Source organism: Amblyomma mixtum, chromosome 2 (assembly GCF_055824585.1).
Source record: "Amblyomma mixtum isolate Tamu chromosome 2, ASM5582458v1, whole genome shotgun sequence".
Lineage (NCBI taxonomy): Eukaryota > Metazoa > Arthropoda > Arachnida > Ixodida > Ixodidae > Amblyomma > Amblyomma mixtum.
The window spans coordinates 213,430,914-213,447,232 of record NC_143013.1 but is presented as its reverse complement, the minus strand read 5'-3'; the positions used below and the strand labels follow the sequence as shown (position 1 = coordinate 213,447,232).

Genomic DNA, 16,319 nt, shown 5'->3' with positions numbered 1-16,319 from the left:
ATATTCGCCTTTGCAAAAAACCCAGCTTATCTGGGCAGCGTAATTCTTGGAAAAGATTGCCTGATTAATTAAGGATTAGTAAGAGATAAGGCTGCAGACCAATTCACGGCAAACAAAACATATAAGCAAAGGAATCTGCTCAATAAATTCCACGTGGTGCCTTTCAAAGCGCCTTACTGCACGCTTTGCTTCTGCGCCCATGTCTCACTTATTTAGGCAAATATTTGCTATTAGCTATTCTTATTCAAATTCCATTTCAACACATGTGATGAACCTGAACAAACCACCAAAACAGGCTCCACCGATTAAAATTAATCGTTTTTGTACTGCGAACTTACACGCATATTAATCAGCCTTGGAAGCTCATAGGACAGGCATTTATACTGTTGAGCACGAGTATAGGATTTCTTTGCCCATGTGACTAAGTGTTGGCCGCTGTTCCGCGGAGCAGAACTGCAAGAACGCTCGTACGAAAAAAAGTAGGTTAATAGCTTTTTTGCAAGACAGAGCGCTGCGAGACACCTAGTAATGGAGGCGTACGGATTAGTGTTCGCCACGTGTGCTTGCTTAAGGGGACAGGGTAAGCCCCATCTTTCCCATGTATTTTGGGGCATATTGTGGTACACTTTCCTCAGCAACTAATAAAGATAGCAGCAAGATATTTATGTCATTTTGTTCAGAATTTCATCTTCTAACCACTGTACCAAAATTATTTTAGTATACGAGAAATTAAATTATTAGTGATTTTTTTACTTTCTACATCCTAATTTTGACCAAATTTTGTATATATTTTTATTTTAAAACAAACAATATTATTTGCACGCTGATAATTTTGGCACAGTAAATTGCCACATATATGTATTGTATACACAGAAAAAATCAGCTTGATATATATTGTCATTTAGAAAATAATGGTACCGACGTAACAAAAAATCTTGTTTCGAGAAAACTGAGTTTAAAGTAAACAAAACCTTCAATCCTAAGATTTCGACCTAGCCAACTCATTTTGACCAATTTATTCATTAGGCACCAGCGGCATAGTTATCATCTAGGTCAGCTTGGTGCTTCTTTTCCTGCCGTTTAGCTTCTCGTGCCTGTTTTGTCACTTGCTACGTAGCTCGAACAGCAAAGTAAACTCGAAGCCGATCGACTTGCTTCAGCCAGCGGACAGTGTTGCTGCCTGCACTTAGTCCACATGCCTCAAGAACTTTAGTTCTTGCGATGGCGCCATCATTGAAGGTCAGAACAGCATCTAATTTAGCAATCTTCATTGTCTGTAAGCCCGCAAAGACATTTTTTGAGCACACTCCCATACGACGTTGTTGAAGGACTCGTTTGGGTTCTGGATGGTTGCCAGAGAGCTTGAATGGTAGTCAGAGAGCTTGGATGGTTGCCAGAGAGCTTTGTCTTGCAGCTAAATTCCGTAACATTTCGAATTATTTTAGTTTTTAGTAAAAACGAGAAAAAAACGCATCGCTGGTAAAGGGGTGTGTCGCTGACCGCTTTGCTTTCAGATAGCTTTTTCAGGTTGATATAAATTGCCCAGAATGAAGTGTAATACATCAAACGATGCAGAAAATAATGTAATTTCATATTTAGCAAAAAACTAAAAATTGATATTTTTCAGATTTTTTGCTTACCCTGTCCCCTTAAGACGTGTACAGACGCGATCACTGTAAACTGGAGCACTCGAGCAGGGCTGTGCGGAGAAAATAAGGTACGATTCGGAAGCAGGCATTGAATTCTTCTGATAATATGAGCCCTCGAGCGTAGCCGACTATACATGACAGCTACTGAGGCACCAGCCCCTTACCCGACACCAAAGCAGCTGAGGTAAGATTTCATTTGATTTGCTCCGCATCACACTCCTCGAGAACTCTAGACAAGTGCTATCCGGTTCTGTATACAGGCGGAAGTAATATGAATGTTATTGCTTTAGGAAAGTCATATTCGGAGAAATTAATCTACCACAGTGTATATTTGCTAGACGATAACGAAACTGGCAAGAACATAGCTGGCTGCTTTGTTGCTGCATAGCTAATTCCCACAATTATATTAAGTAAGCAATGGTGGCACCAGAAAAAAAGTTACTTTGGTCGGCCGGCATAAAAGCATCCAGCTTTATATGGAGGTTGACTGCACGAGAATTTTTGCGAAGGAGTCATGGAAATGTGGACAAACATTTTGAATATTGGAATATTGTAAGGTACTGTTATGGAAATATTGAAGGTAATGATCCATTCTTAAGATGCGTAGCAAAATCTTTCTTTAAAGAGTTTTCTCTCGCAGGCATCGAGCAGTGAATACTCCGATAGAAAACTAATGCGGAACGTTTTTGGGGAGCAATAAAATGCAGGCCTGCCAAGGAAAAGACTGAGGATATAGTAACTCTTATATTGAAAGCTGAGGGTTTATGAAAGACTGGCGTTTATAAAATTTTTCCCGTTGAAAACTGCTTTCGTCAGGAATTGTTGGGCATACATCGCGGCGAGTTGAACAATAATGTGATGAGACTGGTGGCACTGCAAAAACACCGAGAGGGTTGAAATTTGTCGGCATCTCTCTACTACGTCTTGCCTGATCTACAGCTTTGGCAGGTATACGTTTTATGCTTTGTCATTAGGGTAACGGTTTGTTTTCGTTGCTTATGCAGACACTATCAGATCTCGGTTGCGTTTGATATTGATTATTTTCAAAGTAGCCACATCACAGATGTCTCGTTAAGTGGTCGCCGTGAACGATCCTCACTACATGACTATTATGATTTCTTTATTAAAAAACCCACACACTATCTTATAATGTATTTATTCATTACTTAGAAAGCCACAAGGGTTTTACACTGGCATGAGTTCTATGCGATCTTCTCGAAGCTGGGCTTCCCTTCTGCATTTAGCTGTGCCCGTTCTTGGCTTGACCTTCAACCTTAGCATTCGCTAAGGTTGCTAAGGTAATCGCTAAGGTAATTCGCTAAGGTAATCTTGGCGTGGTCTGTTAGCAAGATTTTCGCCTGTTGCCTGCTGCGCTTCAGTTCTCAAGTTTGTATAGCCCGTTACGATGGCGTGTTCTGGAACAAAGGATTAATTGCTTTGGTCGCATTACACCGGGAGCCCCGCACAGAACACGTGTCCCGATCGCACAGTGTACAGCTCCATTTTTAAGAATACGAAGTCAATGCAGGACCTGGTGGTCTACGGGCGTTGAACCACGTCTACGTTTGCGTTCCGCCAAATACGAGCTTTATCATTCGCTGTTCTGTACGCCTCGTGGCTAAACAAGGCATACGTACTACCGCACCAGTAAACCTCCACATCCTGAGGGTGACATCCTCTGTGGAGGAAATTTGGCCCTAATGGTGCAAATTCGATTAGGATGACATTAAAACACCGTCGTCATCTGCAACAGCCCTCCCCCCGCCCTGCCTCCCCCATACACTATACCGCAATCATTCCTTTCCGCATCCACATTTACTCTAAAGATTTCGTTGCACCCATTTAAAACAGGCGCATGGAATCCCCGAGTGCGTTCCAGCTGAGCACTATCATGACAGTCGACATCAGGGGAACATTCCACATTGTCTCACAAAGCGCGTGTCTGCTGAACTTGCAGAAAACAATAAGAATTCCCTTATTCAACCACGTACAAAACTTGGTGTCTCACCACCTATTATCACCTCTCGGCACTTGTCCCCATCAAACTAGGCAAACCTTAAGGATCTATTTTATTCACCACATTGATTCATTTGGCAATACAAAACATGACGGCCGATCACACGATGGGAGGCGACAGAAATGTGTTAGCAGTATTGGTTTTAAATTTGGCTTGGTTTGGTTTATGGGGTTTAACGTCCCAAAGCGACTAAGGCTATGAGAGACGCGGTTTTACATTTCCAACTGAAAATAATCGCGTCCCATTAGTCGTGTCTTCAATTTCAATTTCGCCGTCTGTTTTGTATCCCTGCTGCGTGTGCTTCTTGAAGGAGGAAGTGGGTGGCTTGGGTGGGGGGTGGCGACTGAAGCGAGACTTCGCCTTGCCTCTCTCGTTCTGTTCTTCGTGGGCTGTGGTGATTGGGGGCGCTTTAAAGTTGAAGGTAGGTGGGCGGTGGCAGAAGGCATTTTGGGTGCGGAGGTGAGTGGGAAAGAGTAGATGACAGATGCATTTTTACTGGGGGTTAGCCGAATGTGCACACGCCGGAAGGGGCTTCCGTAGAGCAGACGCTGGACACACATACAGACCACGGATTTCTGAAGAAAGAGGACTATACTGCTGACACACTAACAAAATGTCGGTAAAACTTATCAGTGCTCCCAATTTTAAACATGTCATTTAGGCACACTGTACACCGCTTTGGTGCGCGCGTGTCATTGCAGGGTGCCAAAGCTAACATTCATCAAGGCCTACACGTTATTTAAGCCCATGCCGCCGCCGTTAGGCTGAAATTACCAGTGTAAAAATTGCTCTGACTGTTTTCTCGGCCACAAGAACAGAGCCATTAATTATCAGTACCGTTCACTAATTACAATGACAATTATTAATCTCCCCAGAAAACCAGCCAAAAACATGCTCACGTACTTAAGCTTTATCTGGCGTAAGCATAGTCTCAGATCCTCGTGCAAATAAACAAAGTAAACCGTACGCTCGCACGCATTGCCCGCTCCAACTGCATTCTGAATGAACGCGAGCAGCAGATGATTGTCGAAGCAAGCATGTTCTCTTGAGACATGCATGTTTAACTGTGACTTGACCTAACAACAAGTCAACAAAAATAAAACCACTATCCACGCGTCTCCCCACCCAAATGAGGCTTTCGGACTTTATCGTTCTCATACCACCTAAAATCATTGTCCGCAAACGCTTACGTTCAAAACTATAAGTGCCGGTATGCGCCGCTAACCCTCCTTCACGATAATGTATTGCAAAACACACCAGAGAAGAAAACCGCACCACATCATGAAGCTTAAACCGACCATGCAGCTGGAAGAATGTCTTGTTGGGGGAGTTGGTTTTGCCCTGTTTACTACTTGGCCACTCCCCCATAAGGCTGTGCTTGCTAGAAACAAGAGGAACACCAGCTTGGAGGTCTTGCTAATCTATGTCTCATGAGCACCTTGGGACCACCTACACCACTTTATCATCCTTCGCATAGCTGGAAACACAGACCCGAAGAGGGATCCTTCGCTCGCGACACTTCCCCTGGCAACACGTTTCTTGGCCTCAAGGTTACAACACCGAGGACAAGCAGGCCAGGCACCTCGAAAAGAGATGACAGAGACTCAAAGAGCTACGCCACTCCAACAGCCTCATTCAGCTCCTTTTGCCACATCCCAACGGCTGTGGATCTACTTAGATCACACTTGCGCAAATGTGTGACCTCTCTCTTGACCTCTACAATCATCACATACTCAACGGCCTTTGCCACTGCTGGAATCAGGTATGCGGCCTCTACGCTGATATTATACAAAGAAACTATGGTGTTGTACTATCGTGCTATGGTGCTTCCCACGCAAATTATTCCTCTCTCCAAAACCCCCACGTCCCCTATTCTTGTGAGAGCGGTACCACTGCTCCCACTGCGCTACAATTAACGTCATGGGCGCTCCTGCTGGTCCAGATCACCCCACGTGTTGGGTAACCTTCATACCGTATCGTACTCTTGCCTAAGGCCAACTACTTGCACCGGCAACCCGGACTTGGGACATATATGGATTTTTTTTGTCTCTCTCTCTATGCGTGGACACAGCAAGCGTTACTCATTCTCTGTGTTCATTTTTTCCCAGTCGCCTTCTGCTTCTGCAGTCCTTTCGTCCGCGTAGAAGCTCCATGTGTTAATGAGCGCTAATGTCCTGCCTATTGCTCGGCAAGCTTTAGCACAATCACGAAAGCGCTAGCTTTGGCCAAGAAAACTTTAATGCCCATAATAGTGAGCAATCCACGCAAAAACATCACTAAAATTAAGACAAAGCTTATAGCAATGTTTTGTAATAAATTACGAACGACCTGCTAAAAGAACACTCCAGCCGTCGGCCTGATATTAAATACTCCGTTGTGAAAGCTACAAGCAATGGAGACTTTCGTCGTGAATCAGTCTCGTAACCAGCGATTCACAGTTCTTTTTATATTTCTATGAGTTTCGTTATGAAAACCATTTTTACGGCGCGAAAATCGGAGCAAACTATCACGGAGAAATATGGCAGAAGAAGCACTTAGACGCACGTGTACACACAGGCGTTCCGTATAAGTATCCCTGTAATATCCCAAGTATCAGCTTTGATAGAGTTTGTAGAAATGTTAATTATTTTCATTCGTGCTTTGGGAACGAGATGTATGGCTAACAATACCCAACATTCTGGGAAAAAATTCAGAAAATTGGGAAATTGTACGATACCATTATAAAGATATTGAAGGTAATGGTCCGTTCTTTGGATGTTTTAAAACTGACATAAAAACCATGGGACACGCTTTTGACGACGGAAAAAACGTTAATAGAAAAACAATGCAAGACTGCTGTCGGGTGATCTGCGGATATATTGGTTGTTATAGTGGAATCTTATATTATGTGAAAAAATGGCCTTCATAAATGGTTTCCCGCTGAAAAATGCTTTTTTTTCAGAATTTTTGGGTGTGCATAGCTGAATAAACGCTTTTTATAGCATATTTGTTAAGAAAAGGTAAAAGTGACAGCTGCCAGGTATGCAGCAGGTCTGGTGCAAAATTTCTCAGGGCAGACGCGAACCCCAGCGGCAAACCAGCCTGAAATTTATTTGGTCATATCGCAAAAGCATTCACCGCTACCTCCCTTATGCCATCACTAACTGAGCTCGTTGACTGCAATGAACTCAAGTAAAGTTCGCTCTGACGCAATGCCTTTTCGGTTACTGCTCTTTACCTGCATTTTTCACGAGTGGTGACGCCATCTAGCATTTACGCGAAAAATGGTTGAAAGCAAAAGCTATGTGGGCAACGGAGGCGTGGTCCAATTCCACAAGGCGCTAAAAGCGCTTTCGAAGTGGCAAGTGTGTGCTTGACCGCTACCGCCATCTATCACCGGCGCCTGTCGCTAATACAAACTGTGCTGGTGAAGTAGAAACTGGCGGTTTGTTTTCAGCTTGAGAAGTCGGAGGTGGAGAGGCGCGCATGCGCATAGCGGTGTTTAGAAACAGCGGATTGTCCTCAAACACGCGCCCCTTTAGAATCAATGAGTCTTTCGTGTCCCTCTTTGACCCTGAATGCGGAGCTCTTGACGCTTCGGCGACTGACTGGATGACCATCTGTCGTAGAGATAAGGCCTAAGACATCATCATCGAAGCTGGAGGGATAAGCGCTGCAATTAAAGTTTCCCTCCATACTAAAGCGAGCGGCTGTGGCATTCGGCTCGTGAGTCATGATTGCCCCATGGTGCGCTGTAGGACCAGTTGGGTGCATTTTAATGGAAGCGATAAGCCAGGAAGGCTCTCGCGCGCCTGGAAACTGCGAGTGATCCACAGTTACCCTCTTCTATGGGCTTCCTTTCAGCCTGCTTGTACCTTCCCGGCCGCTTTGTTCTTGAAGAGTCCGTGGTGCTTCCCAGTTAGCTTCGGAAAATGAGCAGGTGGCCGCCACGCAATAGCTTAGAGAAAAATTGCATCAGGGCTCCATCCTGTCTTGTAGCCTCATTACCAAGGCTAAGTAAAAGAAAATTAATAAAAAGATGCTACGTTATGCAGATGATACTGCTTCAACATTGTCCCGTCTGAAATACGAGTGAGGTAATGAACTTGTGCCGACATTAACCAATTCAGTTGGGCATGTTTCTTTTCGGTAAATTTTCTTCTTTCGCACAATAAATTACGCAACGTAGACTGGCAGCGCAGAGCAACATAAGCCTGCTTCACGCGAAGGTAAGAAAGAAGACGTCGACAACTGTACCTTCGTTTCTTCATAGACAATGCTAAGCTGCTGAGAGCGTGTACTGACGTCGATGCACTAGCCACAGGCAGCCAGTGTCTGTTTCAATCCTAGAACTTAGTGACCGCGCGCGACAAAAGAAACTGATTGCATATAGCTTCCCTTGCATGCTCCACACCGTTTTCCAATAATATTGGTAATGCACGGCCACTTAGCGCTGCCGTTAGGACGCCCGCCTTAGCCCCTTATGTAGTCGGAGAAAGCAGGCCAGGGCCATGTTACCACCGGGCGACCTCTCCACCTTTCCCTCATTAAAATTATTTTCTCTCTCTCTCTCCAAAGCACGAGAGATTGCATACGCAGGTGTAAGAAATATATATCTTGGCCAGATGATGATTGGAATTTCAAACTTAGATTCAAAATAAAAGGGCAGAATATCCCGAAATAAAAGACCAACAACACGCACACCCCAGCCGTCAACGAATTCCAGAGGGTTTCAGAAATCTTGCTTGGTTCCTCCCTTCTTGTTTCGTACTTAAGTGGTCAAGTTTTACATAAAAAAAAAAGATGTTTGCTTCGATTTTATCAGAGCATCATTTGTTCAATATGCTGCCGAAAGAACCTCAAAGCCTTTCTCCTTTTCCTGCCGTTCATTTCTTTTTGATCTTGCACATTCACCCCTCGTAATCTCACAACTCTATCGTGAAACAGCAAAGCATGCTGGGCTCAAGTCTTCGATCTTCTAAGGATTCGAGCGTTTCCAAAAACTTGAGCGCCTTTTTCACACATTCTTAAAACAGAAAATGCGATAGCAGTTAGATCGGCTGCTGTGGTCTCTATTGTGAGTATCTAATGGCCTTCTACTGATTTTCCTGCGAAAAGTACGGTTCGAACCAGTCCCATTGCCCTTATATGGTGTACATGAGTCATCATCTCCTCGAATGTTCCAGTACCTTCAATTGCTTCATCAGATGGGACTATAGCAATGCGATCCATTAATCCACCCTAATTCATTTATTGGGGTGAGCCTGCATCCAAAATTTTGGAGGTCATTAGGAATTTAGGGAGTGGAGATGGGGGGGGGGGGCGGCAGTTCCAAATTTTGGGTGTCCTACACTAATGAACTTTGACGAAGCCCCATGACTTGTCCACTGGTGGTCACGTGGTGCTGATGACGTCACGATCGTCTCAACTGCACTCATAGACCTCGGGTAGTCCTGACACTCCTACTGGCGCAGTGGTGCAGCGCTTAAGCGATGCACCACTGCCGCGGCAGGTGGCTGATTCAAACACAGCCGCCAGTGAGGTTTGGGAGACCCAGGTTGCTCTTCCCGAGCTCCCGTACTGCTCATGCCTCATGTGTCGCGGCGGGTGCGGTGAAACTGCATTTAACTTGGCAACGGTAGGCAGTTGTCTCATAATCCGGTGAGCAGGTTGTGATGAAGTCACAAGGTCACGTGACCTCTCTAGACCAATCAGAGAATGTTGTGAGAATTTCAAATTTGGCGGTGCTATCAGATTGGACAACTTGGGTAACGTGACCCTGATGAAGTCATCTGTGAACTGTCCAATCAGGGAATTTCGTTACGGAGAACCAGGAAGCTGCATGAGGACAGTCTACAAGCTGTCGCATTAAAACCATGGGCTCAAGCCAGCGATCGGCATTTAGTATAAGGACAGGTTTTCTCATGCGTTTATTTTCAGTTGCGCGGAAATCGAAGTTTTCCTCGAAACTCTGTGCCCCGCCATGGACATAGCGGCTTCACTTTACACCGCTACACCGGTTGCGTCTTCGTTCTTTGTCCTATTGTTTGCTCACCCCAATACTAGCTTTCTGTTGGCTCAGTCTTCGCTCCAACTTGGCGCGCGATCAATGCCACAGCTGGTATTGACGAATGGACAGTTGTTGTCCGAGTTGGTACGCATACTTTCTTATCGGAACAAAAACAGAGGACCGTATGACTGATGGGCTGAGCAGAGCGCTGTTGTAGAAGGTAGTACCTGTAATTTGTTCAAGAGTTTTAAACAAACCGCGCTGAACGGTCGATCACCGGAAAGCGAATCGTCAGTCAATGTCAAAGAGATTGGACTTCTTCGTGCGTTGGAAACTAGCTCAAAGAATGATGAACGGCTTCGCTGCCCCGAGGGAAATCGACGACCCGGTAGAAAAAGCAATGGTCTATGCTCCACGAAGGTGACAGTGCCTGTTAAAAAAGGCTGTTTTGCGCACAGATTTCCAACAGCTAGCTGGATGATGTAAGCTTGCTCCATGAACTAGTTGACCAAAAACGGGAATGTTCTTGCTGCCTTCCCTGTCTCACGCGGCGGAATTGATTGCAGCGCATGACGTACAATAGTTACGTTTTCTATGCATTTGCTTTGTGCCTCCCATAACACGAGCCTGTTAAACGATGATTCTAGTAGCAGACATGAAAGAGAGAAACCACTTCATTGCGTTTGCACCGGGCATGGGAGGGAGTAATTACCATAATTACCTAAAGAGAAATAAATCTATTCAAGTGAACTGCTGTTCTCGCCGCTGTGAATGCAGCGGCTCATTTAACGTCACTCGTCACCTTACCATGTTACTAACATAAAATTTAACACCACTCATTTCTAGTCCTCATTTGAAATACTTTGAAGAATAGAAAATAGGTTGGAAAAGCTTCGAGGTGCCGATATGTCTATTGATTTAAATTTCAACTTGCTGGAGAGATATACTTTGAATGCTTGGAGTGGATAGAAATACTGGGAGTATGGCTGCTGTCGTGCGCTCATAGAAAATATAACTCGGAGCCTCAATTTAGAAGAGATATGTTAGGGCCCTATAAAGGAGCGGTGAAAGTCGCGAGGTATTCAAGACACGTGCTCCTGCTGCGCTAATTTTATATTTCGCGGTCTTTGTTCTGCGCGCAGAAAAAGTAAGCAGTAAAAATACTCTTACAAAAATAATGTCGTTTATGTGTTGTTGTCACGTTGTTAAACTTTCTGGCTTAAACGAGATGCGCACATACTCAACATATACAGGCACACACGTTTAACTTGTGCCGCGTATTATGGCATTCCAACGCACAGAATTACGGCCGCAATTTTGAATGTTATGTACATCCGAGTTATGCGCTTTCGTTCAGGAACATGCGCTTCGCCACATAGACTAAAATCTACGGGCAAAGCACCATTTACAGTAATACCGAAACCTCTTCGCGCAACGATGCTAACGTCGTTTTGCCGGTAATTTTCAGCGAAATGTCTGGTATGCCCTTAACAGAAGAACGTCTGAAGATTTTGGTTTGGTTTATGGAGGTTTAACGTCTCAAAGCGACTGAGGCTATGAGGGACGCCGTAGTGAAGGGCTCCGGAAATTTTGACCACTTGTGGTTCTTTAACGCGCACTGATATCGCACATAAAACGGGCCTCTAGAATTTTGCCTTAATCAAAATTCTAACGCGGCGGCCGGGATCGAACCCGCGTCTTTAGGGTCAGCAGCCAAGCGCCATAATCCCTGAGCTACCGTGGCGGCTAGAACGTCCAGTTTGGGATATGATGGTCATTCGCACCAAAAGCCGTGAAACTCAGTTTGCTGTGAGGTGAAAAAAACTTATTTTAAGCCAAACAGTATGCTTATGGATTATTTACGAAGTTTCATCAGATACGTTCGACTAATCTATAGAGCTAACTAGCATCGCTACTTTAAGAGCCACGTTTTGTGGAAGACTTCACATAGCACGCACCTGGTCGCTTCACCACCAGTGAAGGCTCTATTTCACGCATAGTTAAGCAGCGCAAGCATATAACCAGGTACTGAAGGAAGCGTCTAAATGTATTCATTTGAGCGGGAAAATTGTATTGGGCGTACATCGTAGTAGAGCGCCGCGACGTCCTTGGACCGCGCCACGCCGAGGACGGGGAGGACGAGCAGTGGCAGGAGTGCGGTGGCCGGCTGGGGAACCACCATCGACAGCCACGTCATCGACATCAGCAGCACCATGTACAGGCACTTGGAGATCTGCGTCGCGGCGAATAAAGGTGGGAAGAGTTGATTGCCTTGCGATGCGGTTAGTACCTGGCAGCGCTGGGGGGTTAACGAACAATGGTTACATTCATATTTGACATTTAGTGGTCAGTTCTAAAACAGTACAGCCTTTGTCAAAAATAAACAGCCCGCATTATTTGCTCATCACCCCTGCAGTATGACTGCTTTTGCACCCATAATACTTTAGACGTGATGAGGGTGATTGGAAACGTTTTTCGCTCCTTTGAAAGTGTGCCCCATGTCTGTGCTCTCTGCTGATTTAGTTTAATGAACAATATATGCATGAGTCCCAACTAGCCTGCGAAGCTAGGGATCCAGATGCTTGTAGTAATTTTTTCTTGTTATGATATTGGTTGTAATTGAATAAAAAAATGAAATGAAATGAAAATGAAACTGGGGTACTCTCCACATCGAAGCTAAGGATTCCTAGGGGTGTTAAGGAACCCCATTATGCGGCTGAGAAGGAAATCTGTTGGCCTGTATACTTTTTACAAAGCCTGTTCATTTCCTATGATACCTATATACACAGTACTTGTGGGTGGACAATCAATTAAGCCGGGTTGCATCGGGCCAGATCATGTGCTATACAAAGGTATAGTACGAAATCAACCTGAGGCAATCAGATGCTGCAAGTTTGTTTTCATATTTGAACCTTTCTTCCTCCACCCCCCCCCCCCCCCACCCCCCCAACCCCGCCCGAACACACAGAGCGCTACATCCTTGTTTTTAATCTCTATTAGTTTCCCTTCCCGCCGAAAGCGCATTTGATCGCTGTAAACCTTATAAAATGATAGCGGCGCAAATTACTGACGTTCTTATTTTAGCGCTACTTGTCGCATTAGCTCAAAAATTTTGAATTTTGAAGTATCCTAACGCTAAACTATCGGCTGGACACACTCAGACGCGTAATGCGCGTGCAGTGAGAAATGTGCGTGCAATGAGATACACTGTCTGACTACGGAGTCAGACTTCGGGCTACAATATCACATTTTCACGCGAGCTGTCCTGTGCACACAGTTGTAAAATAAGGAATGTCGCTTTCAGCAAAGTTCTATCGCTGTTGGATGCATATACCAAATAATGTGAGAAGTAACAGCAAAGAGTTTCACTGATACAAACCACTGATAACAGCCAGAAAGAATCAATCCCCCCCACTCGCCTCCATGAGCTGCCCATTGCTATCGGAAATTGAACACTACAAATAACCACACGGTGTAAACAGCAAACAGGGAGGCGAACGAAGACTTTGGCAACGAACTGTGCACTGGGCGAATACTTTCCCTTGCATAAAAAAATAAATCGGGGGCAGTGATAGCAGCAAGTGTGCACGCTGAGGACGAAAGAGTGTCCGCAGTTCTTATTCCCGTTCAATTTGAAAGTGACAGAGAACCTTCGGGATAAAGCGGCTAAAACACCGACTACAATCCCGTACATTGTAACGAGGGCGTAATTAGTAACTGGTATCCACCCAAGCGCAGCCGGCTTTTGCACACTAGTGGATTCCCTTAAGCATTGGACTAACACAGTTCTAACTTCCAGTTATTGATCAATTCGAGCTCGCTCTACAGTCTGCTAGCCGTGCTGGCTAGCTTAATTGGTAAAGAGAACTACCTCGGAGTGGCGGTGGTCCCGGGATCCAGCGCCGGACCGGGACGAGGTTTTCTTTAACTACGAAGTTTTTGTGAAAGCTGCATAGCTTTCCTTCGTAGCCGTAGCGCTGCGCTTGGGGGGATGCTAATGAGTAATTGCTCCTTTGTTGCAAATCTATTCTACCTCAGGGGATTTCCCGAAATATCGGACTAATCTCGGACATTATAAGAACTGCCTCGCCTGATCCTTACAGTTTAAAACCAGTTTAGTCGTGGATTGAGGAGCTGATAAACGAAGAAGGTGCGGTAATTACACAACTCGTAACGTAGAAAATCAACACTAGTTGGCATGATTGCGCAAAGACAGATACAACCCGGGCAGGGAATCTCTGCCTCCTTTCTCCTCCTGACCCTCTTCCCACTTTGCGCTCGGCTCCCCCTGCCTCTATGCACGCTCGGCTGCACAGATTCCAGAAGAGTACGAGTACACGCTTTGCTTGTTTTAGAAGTCAGCTCGAAGTGCCAGGCACAGGATATGTACATGGGTTGGTCACATGATTAGATCCCTGTGGTGTGGCGCTCCACGTGGTGCTCTAAGCAGTGCCCTTTTCTCCCTCCCCGTGCCTTCTTGATCCCCACAAAATGGTGCGGCAGTATGTCGCTGACTCAGAAAGGAGCTACGTGGGTGCTGCCGTGGGTACCACGCTTTGTGCGACTGTGAAAACGTCCGCGCTTTACCGATTAAAAAATTCAGGGGGCACTTTGGCTCTCTAAAGTGCTGCAAGGCGAAAGCGTTTCCTGGCGCACTGTTTGTTTTTATTTACTTTTTATTTTACATATTTAGTTTCCTTATTTTTTGTTTTTGCTCCTTTTCTTAGTTTTATTGTTTTTATTTTTATCTTCATATCTTGTTTTATTTTGTTTTTATTTTTGTTTATTTTCTTATTTTATTTCTTATTTTCTTTTTCTTGAATTTATTCTTTTTATTTTATTTATAAAACCCATGCATTCACTGGATGCGCCTCTATTCATGCTCGAACCTTGGTGGCGTAGTGGTAGCGTCTCCACTTCAAATGCCAAGGGCCCATGGTTCGATTCCCGGCCTCGGCGCAGTTTCTTTTTAAGCAGTGACGCCGAAAGGCGGACAAATCTGCCGACACGGCTGCCGACGCGTCTGCTAACAACAGTATGTGGCATTTAAAGGCTTTCGCCTTAATATTGGTTTCCTACCATCATTTTTACATCCAAGCCACCAATATGCAAGGTATTTAATAAGAACGGTGAACTGGGCTAGTTGCTAGGAATTCATACTGAAAAACTGCGCAAAAAACGAAGACACAGAACGAGAAGGCACTGCGCCCGTGTTGTGCCTTCTCGTTCTGTGTCGTCGTTTTTTGCACAGTTTTTCAGTATGAATGCAAGGTATGTCCGCCATGCCCGGCACATGTAGGCCAAGCTGAAATGGGCGCGGTGAGGTCCCTTCCTCACAGACACCGGCCTCAAGTTGCTGATTCTTGACGCGACAGCCGCAGTCCGCAGCAGGTAACCCGCTCCAAAATTCTAAAAGCGTCTCGCAAGTGAGACTGTTTCGCGATTGGCTCTCTTCCCGTGACTTTGGTCACCGCGGTAGCCCGACGTAAGATGGCCGATGCAACCAGCCGATCGCAATCATTCACTTTTGAGCACAGGGTTCCTAGATTCAAACGCCAGCTTGGACTTCTCCTTCATGTATAGCAAACTACGCGACCGCATACAGGTTACTCGTCCGACGGATGGGCCTCTCACCTCAGTTCTGAGCACTAGGAGCGGCGCCAGCATGAAGGGCGACACGTAGCCCAGCAGCATCCGCTGCGTGTGCCACACGCCCTGGCTGGGACCCGCATCATGCGTCACCACCACCACGGCGGGTTGCTGCGAGCTCTCCACCTGCAAGGACATGCCTCAGGGACTGCGAAGGGAAAGCAAAAATAAACAGGCTGATCAATATGTTCTTACATTGTTCGCACGCAGGCATGTAGAGCTAGCCAAGTAACATATTGCCCTAGCGATGTAAGCACTTAACATTTAGCAATGTTGCTTTTCTGAAATCCTCTGCTCTTGCAACGACGCCCATGCGCTTTGATACGATTGACAAGGGATTATCATTGTTATAGTCGCGCGCGAAATGTTTTTGAGTAGGAAGCGGCATACCAATGGGAAAATGGCATGCCGGGCCATTTATTTTGGCAATATTCTGCTCCGGCTCCCCGTGATTCGGCACTTCATTGCCTATCCCTGCGGCATCGGGTCGGTGTCGTTTCAAAGGAGGGGAGCAATGCTACACTGTTAGCCATTCACTAGCGCCGCCGTCGGCGCGACAGCACACGCTGGTATTCCTTGTCTACCCCTGCTCGAGCGTGGGTTGGCTGAGTCTGCCAGCTGTGCAAGCCCTGGTCTGCCCTTCTGCCCTTCCTGCTAGCACTCTACCGCATCTCGGTGGCAATATGTTTTCAGGTTGAGACGAGGCACTATGGCTTGTGCGAGGATTGTTCTAGAACTCCGATGACGCTTGCACTCATTGACTGAGCTAACCTCGTGCGCAGCGGAGACTTCGCTAGCACACACTTACCTCTAGCAGATCTGCATGCAAACTTCACAGCCGCGGGGGCAAGCCCCATTTTCATGGCACGTATAAGATAGTGAAAGGGGGTATGAAGCAGCATTTATGGCTCATTTATCTTGTTTGCAAGCTGTCCCCAAGTCTACTTGTATTTGCTGGTTGAGGAAGGTTTCTAAAAATGAAACGTCCCCATACTTACGTCGTATGTTGCTTAAG

General features: G+C 45.7%; 1 protein-coding gene across 1 annotated transcript in view; it reads right to left on the bottom strand.

Annotated features, from left to right (window-relative positions):
- LOC149362499 (Na(+)/citrate cotransporter-like) overlaps window positions 1-15,442 on the bottom strand; it is a 39,740-nt gene extending 24,298 nt beyond the window's left edge. The window contains exons 1-2 of the mRNA XM_089568315.1: window positions 15,290-15,442; window positions 11,739-11,888 (exon numbers count right to left, since the gene is read on the bottom strand). Of these exons, the coding sequence (XP_089424441.1) occupies window positions 11,739-11,888; window positions 15,290-15,442 (303 nt within the window). The remainder of the gene's footprint in view (window positions 1-11,738; window positions 11,889-15,289) is intronic.
- Window positions 15,443-16,319: the final 877 nt, after the last annotated feature.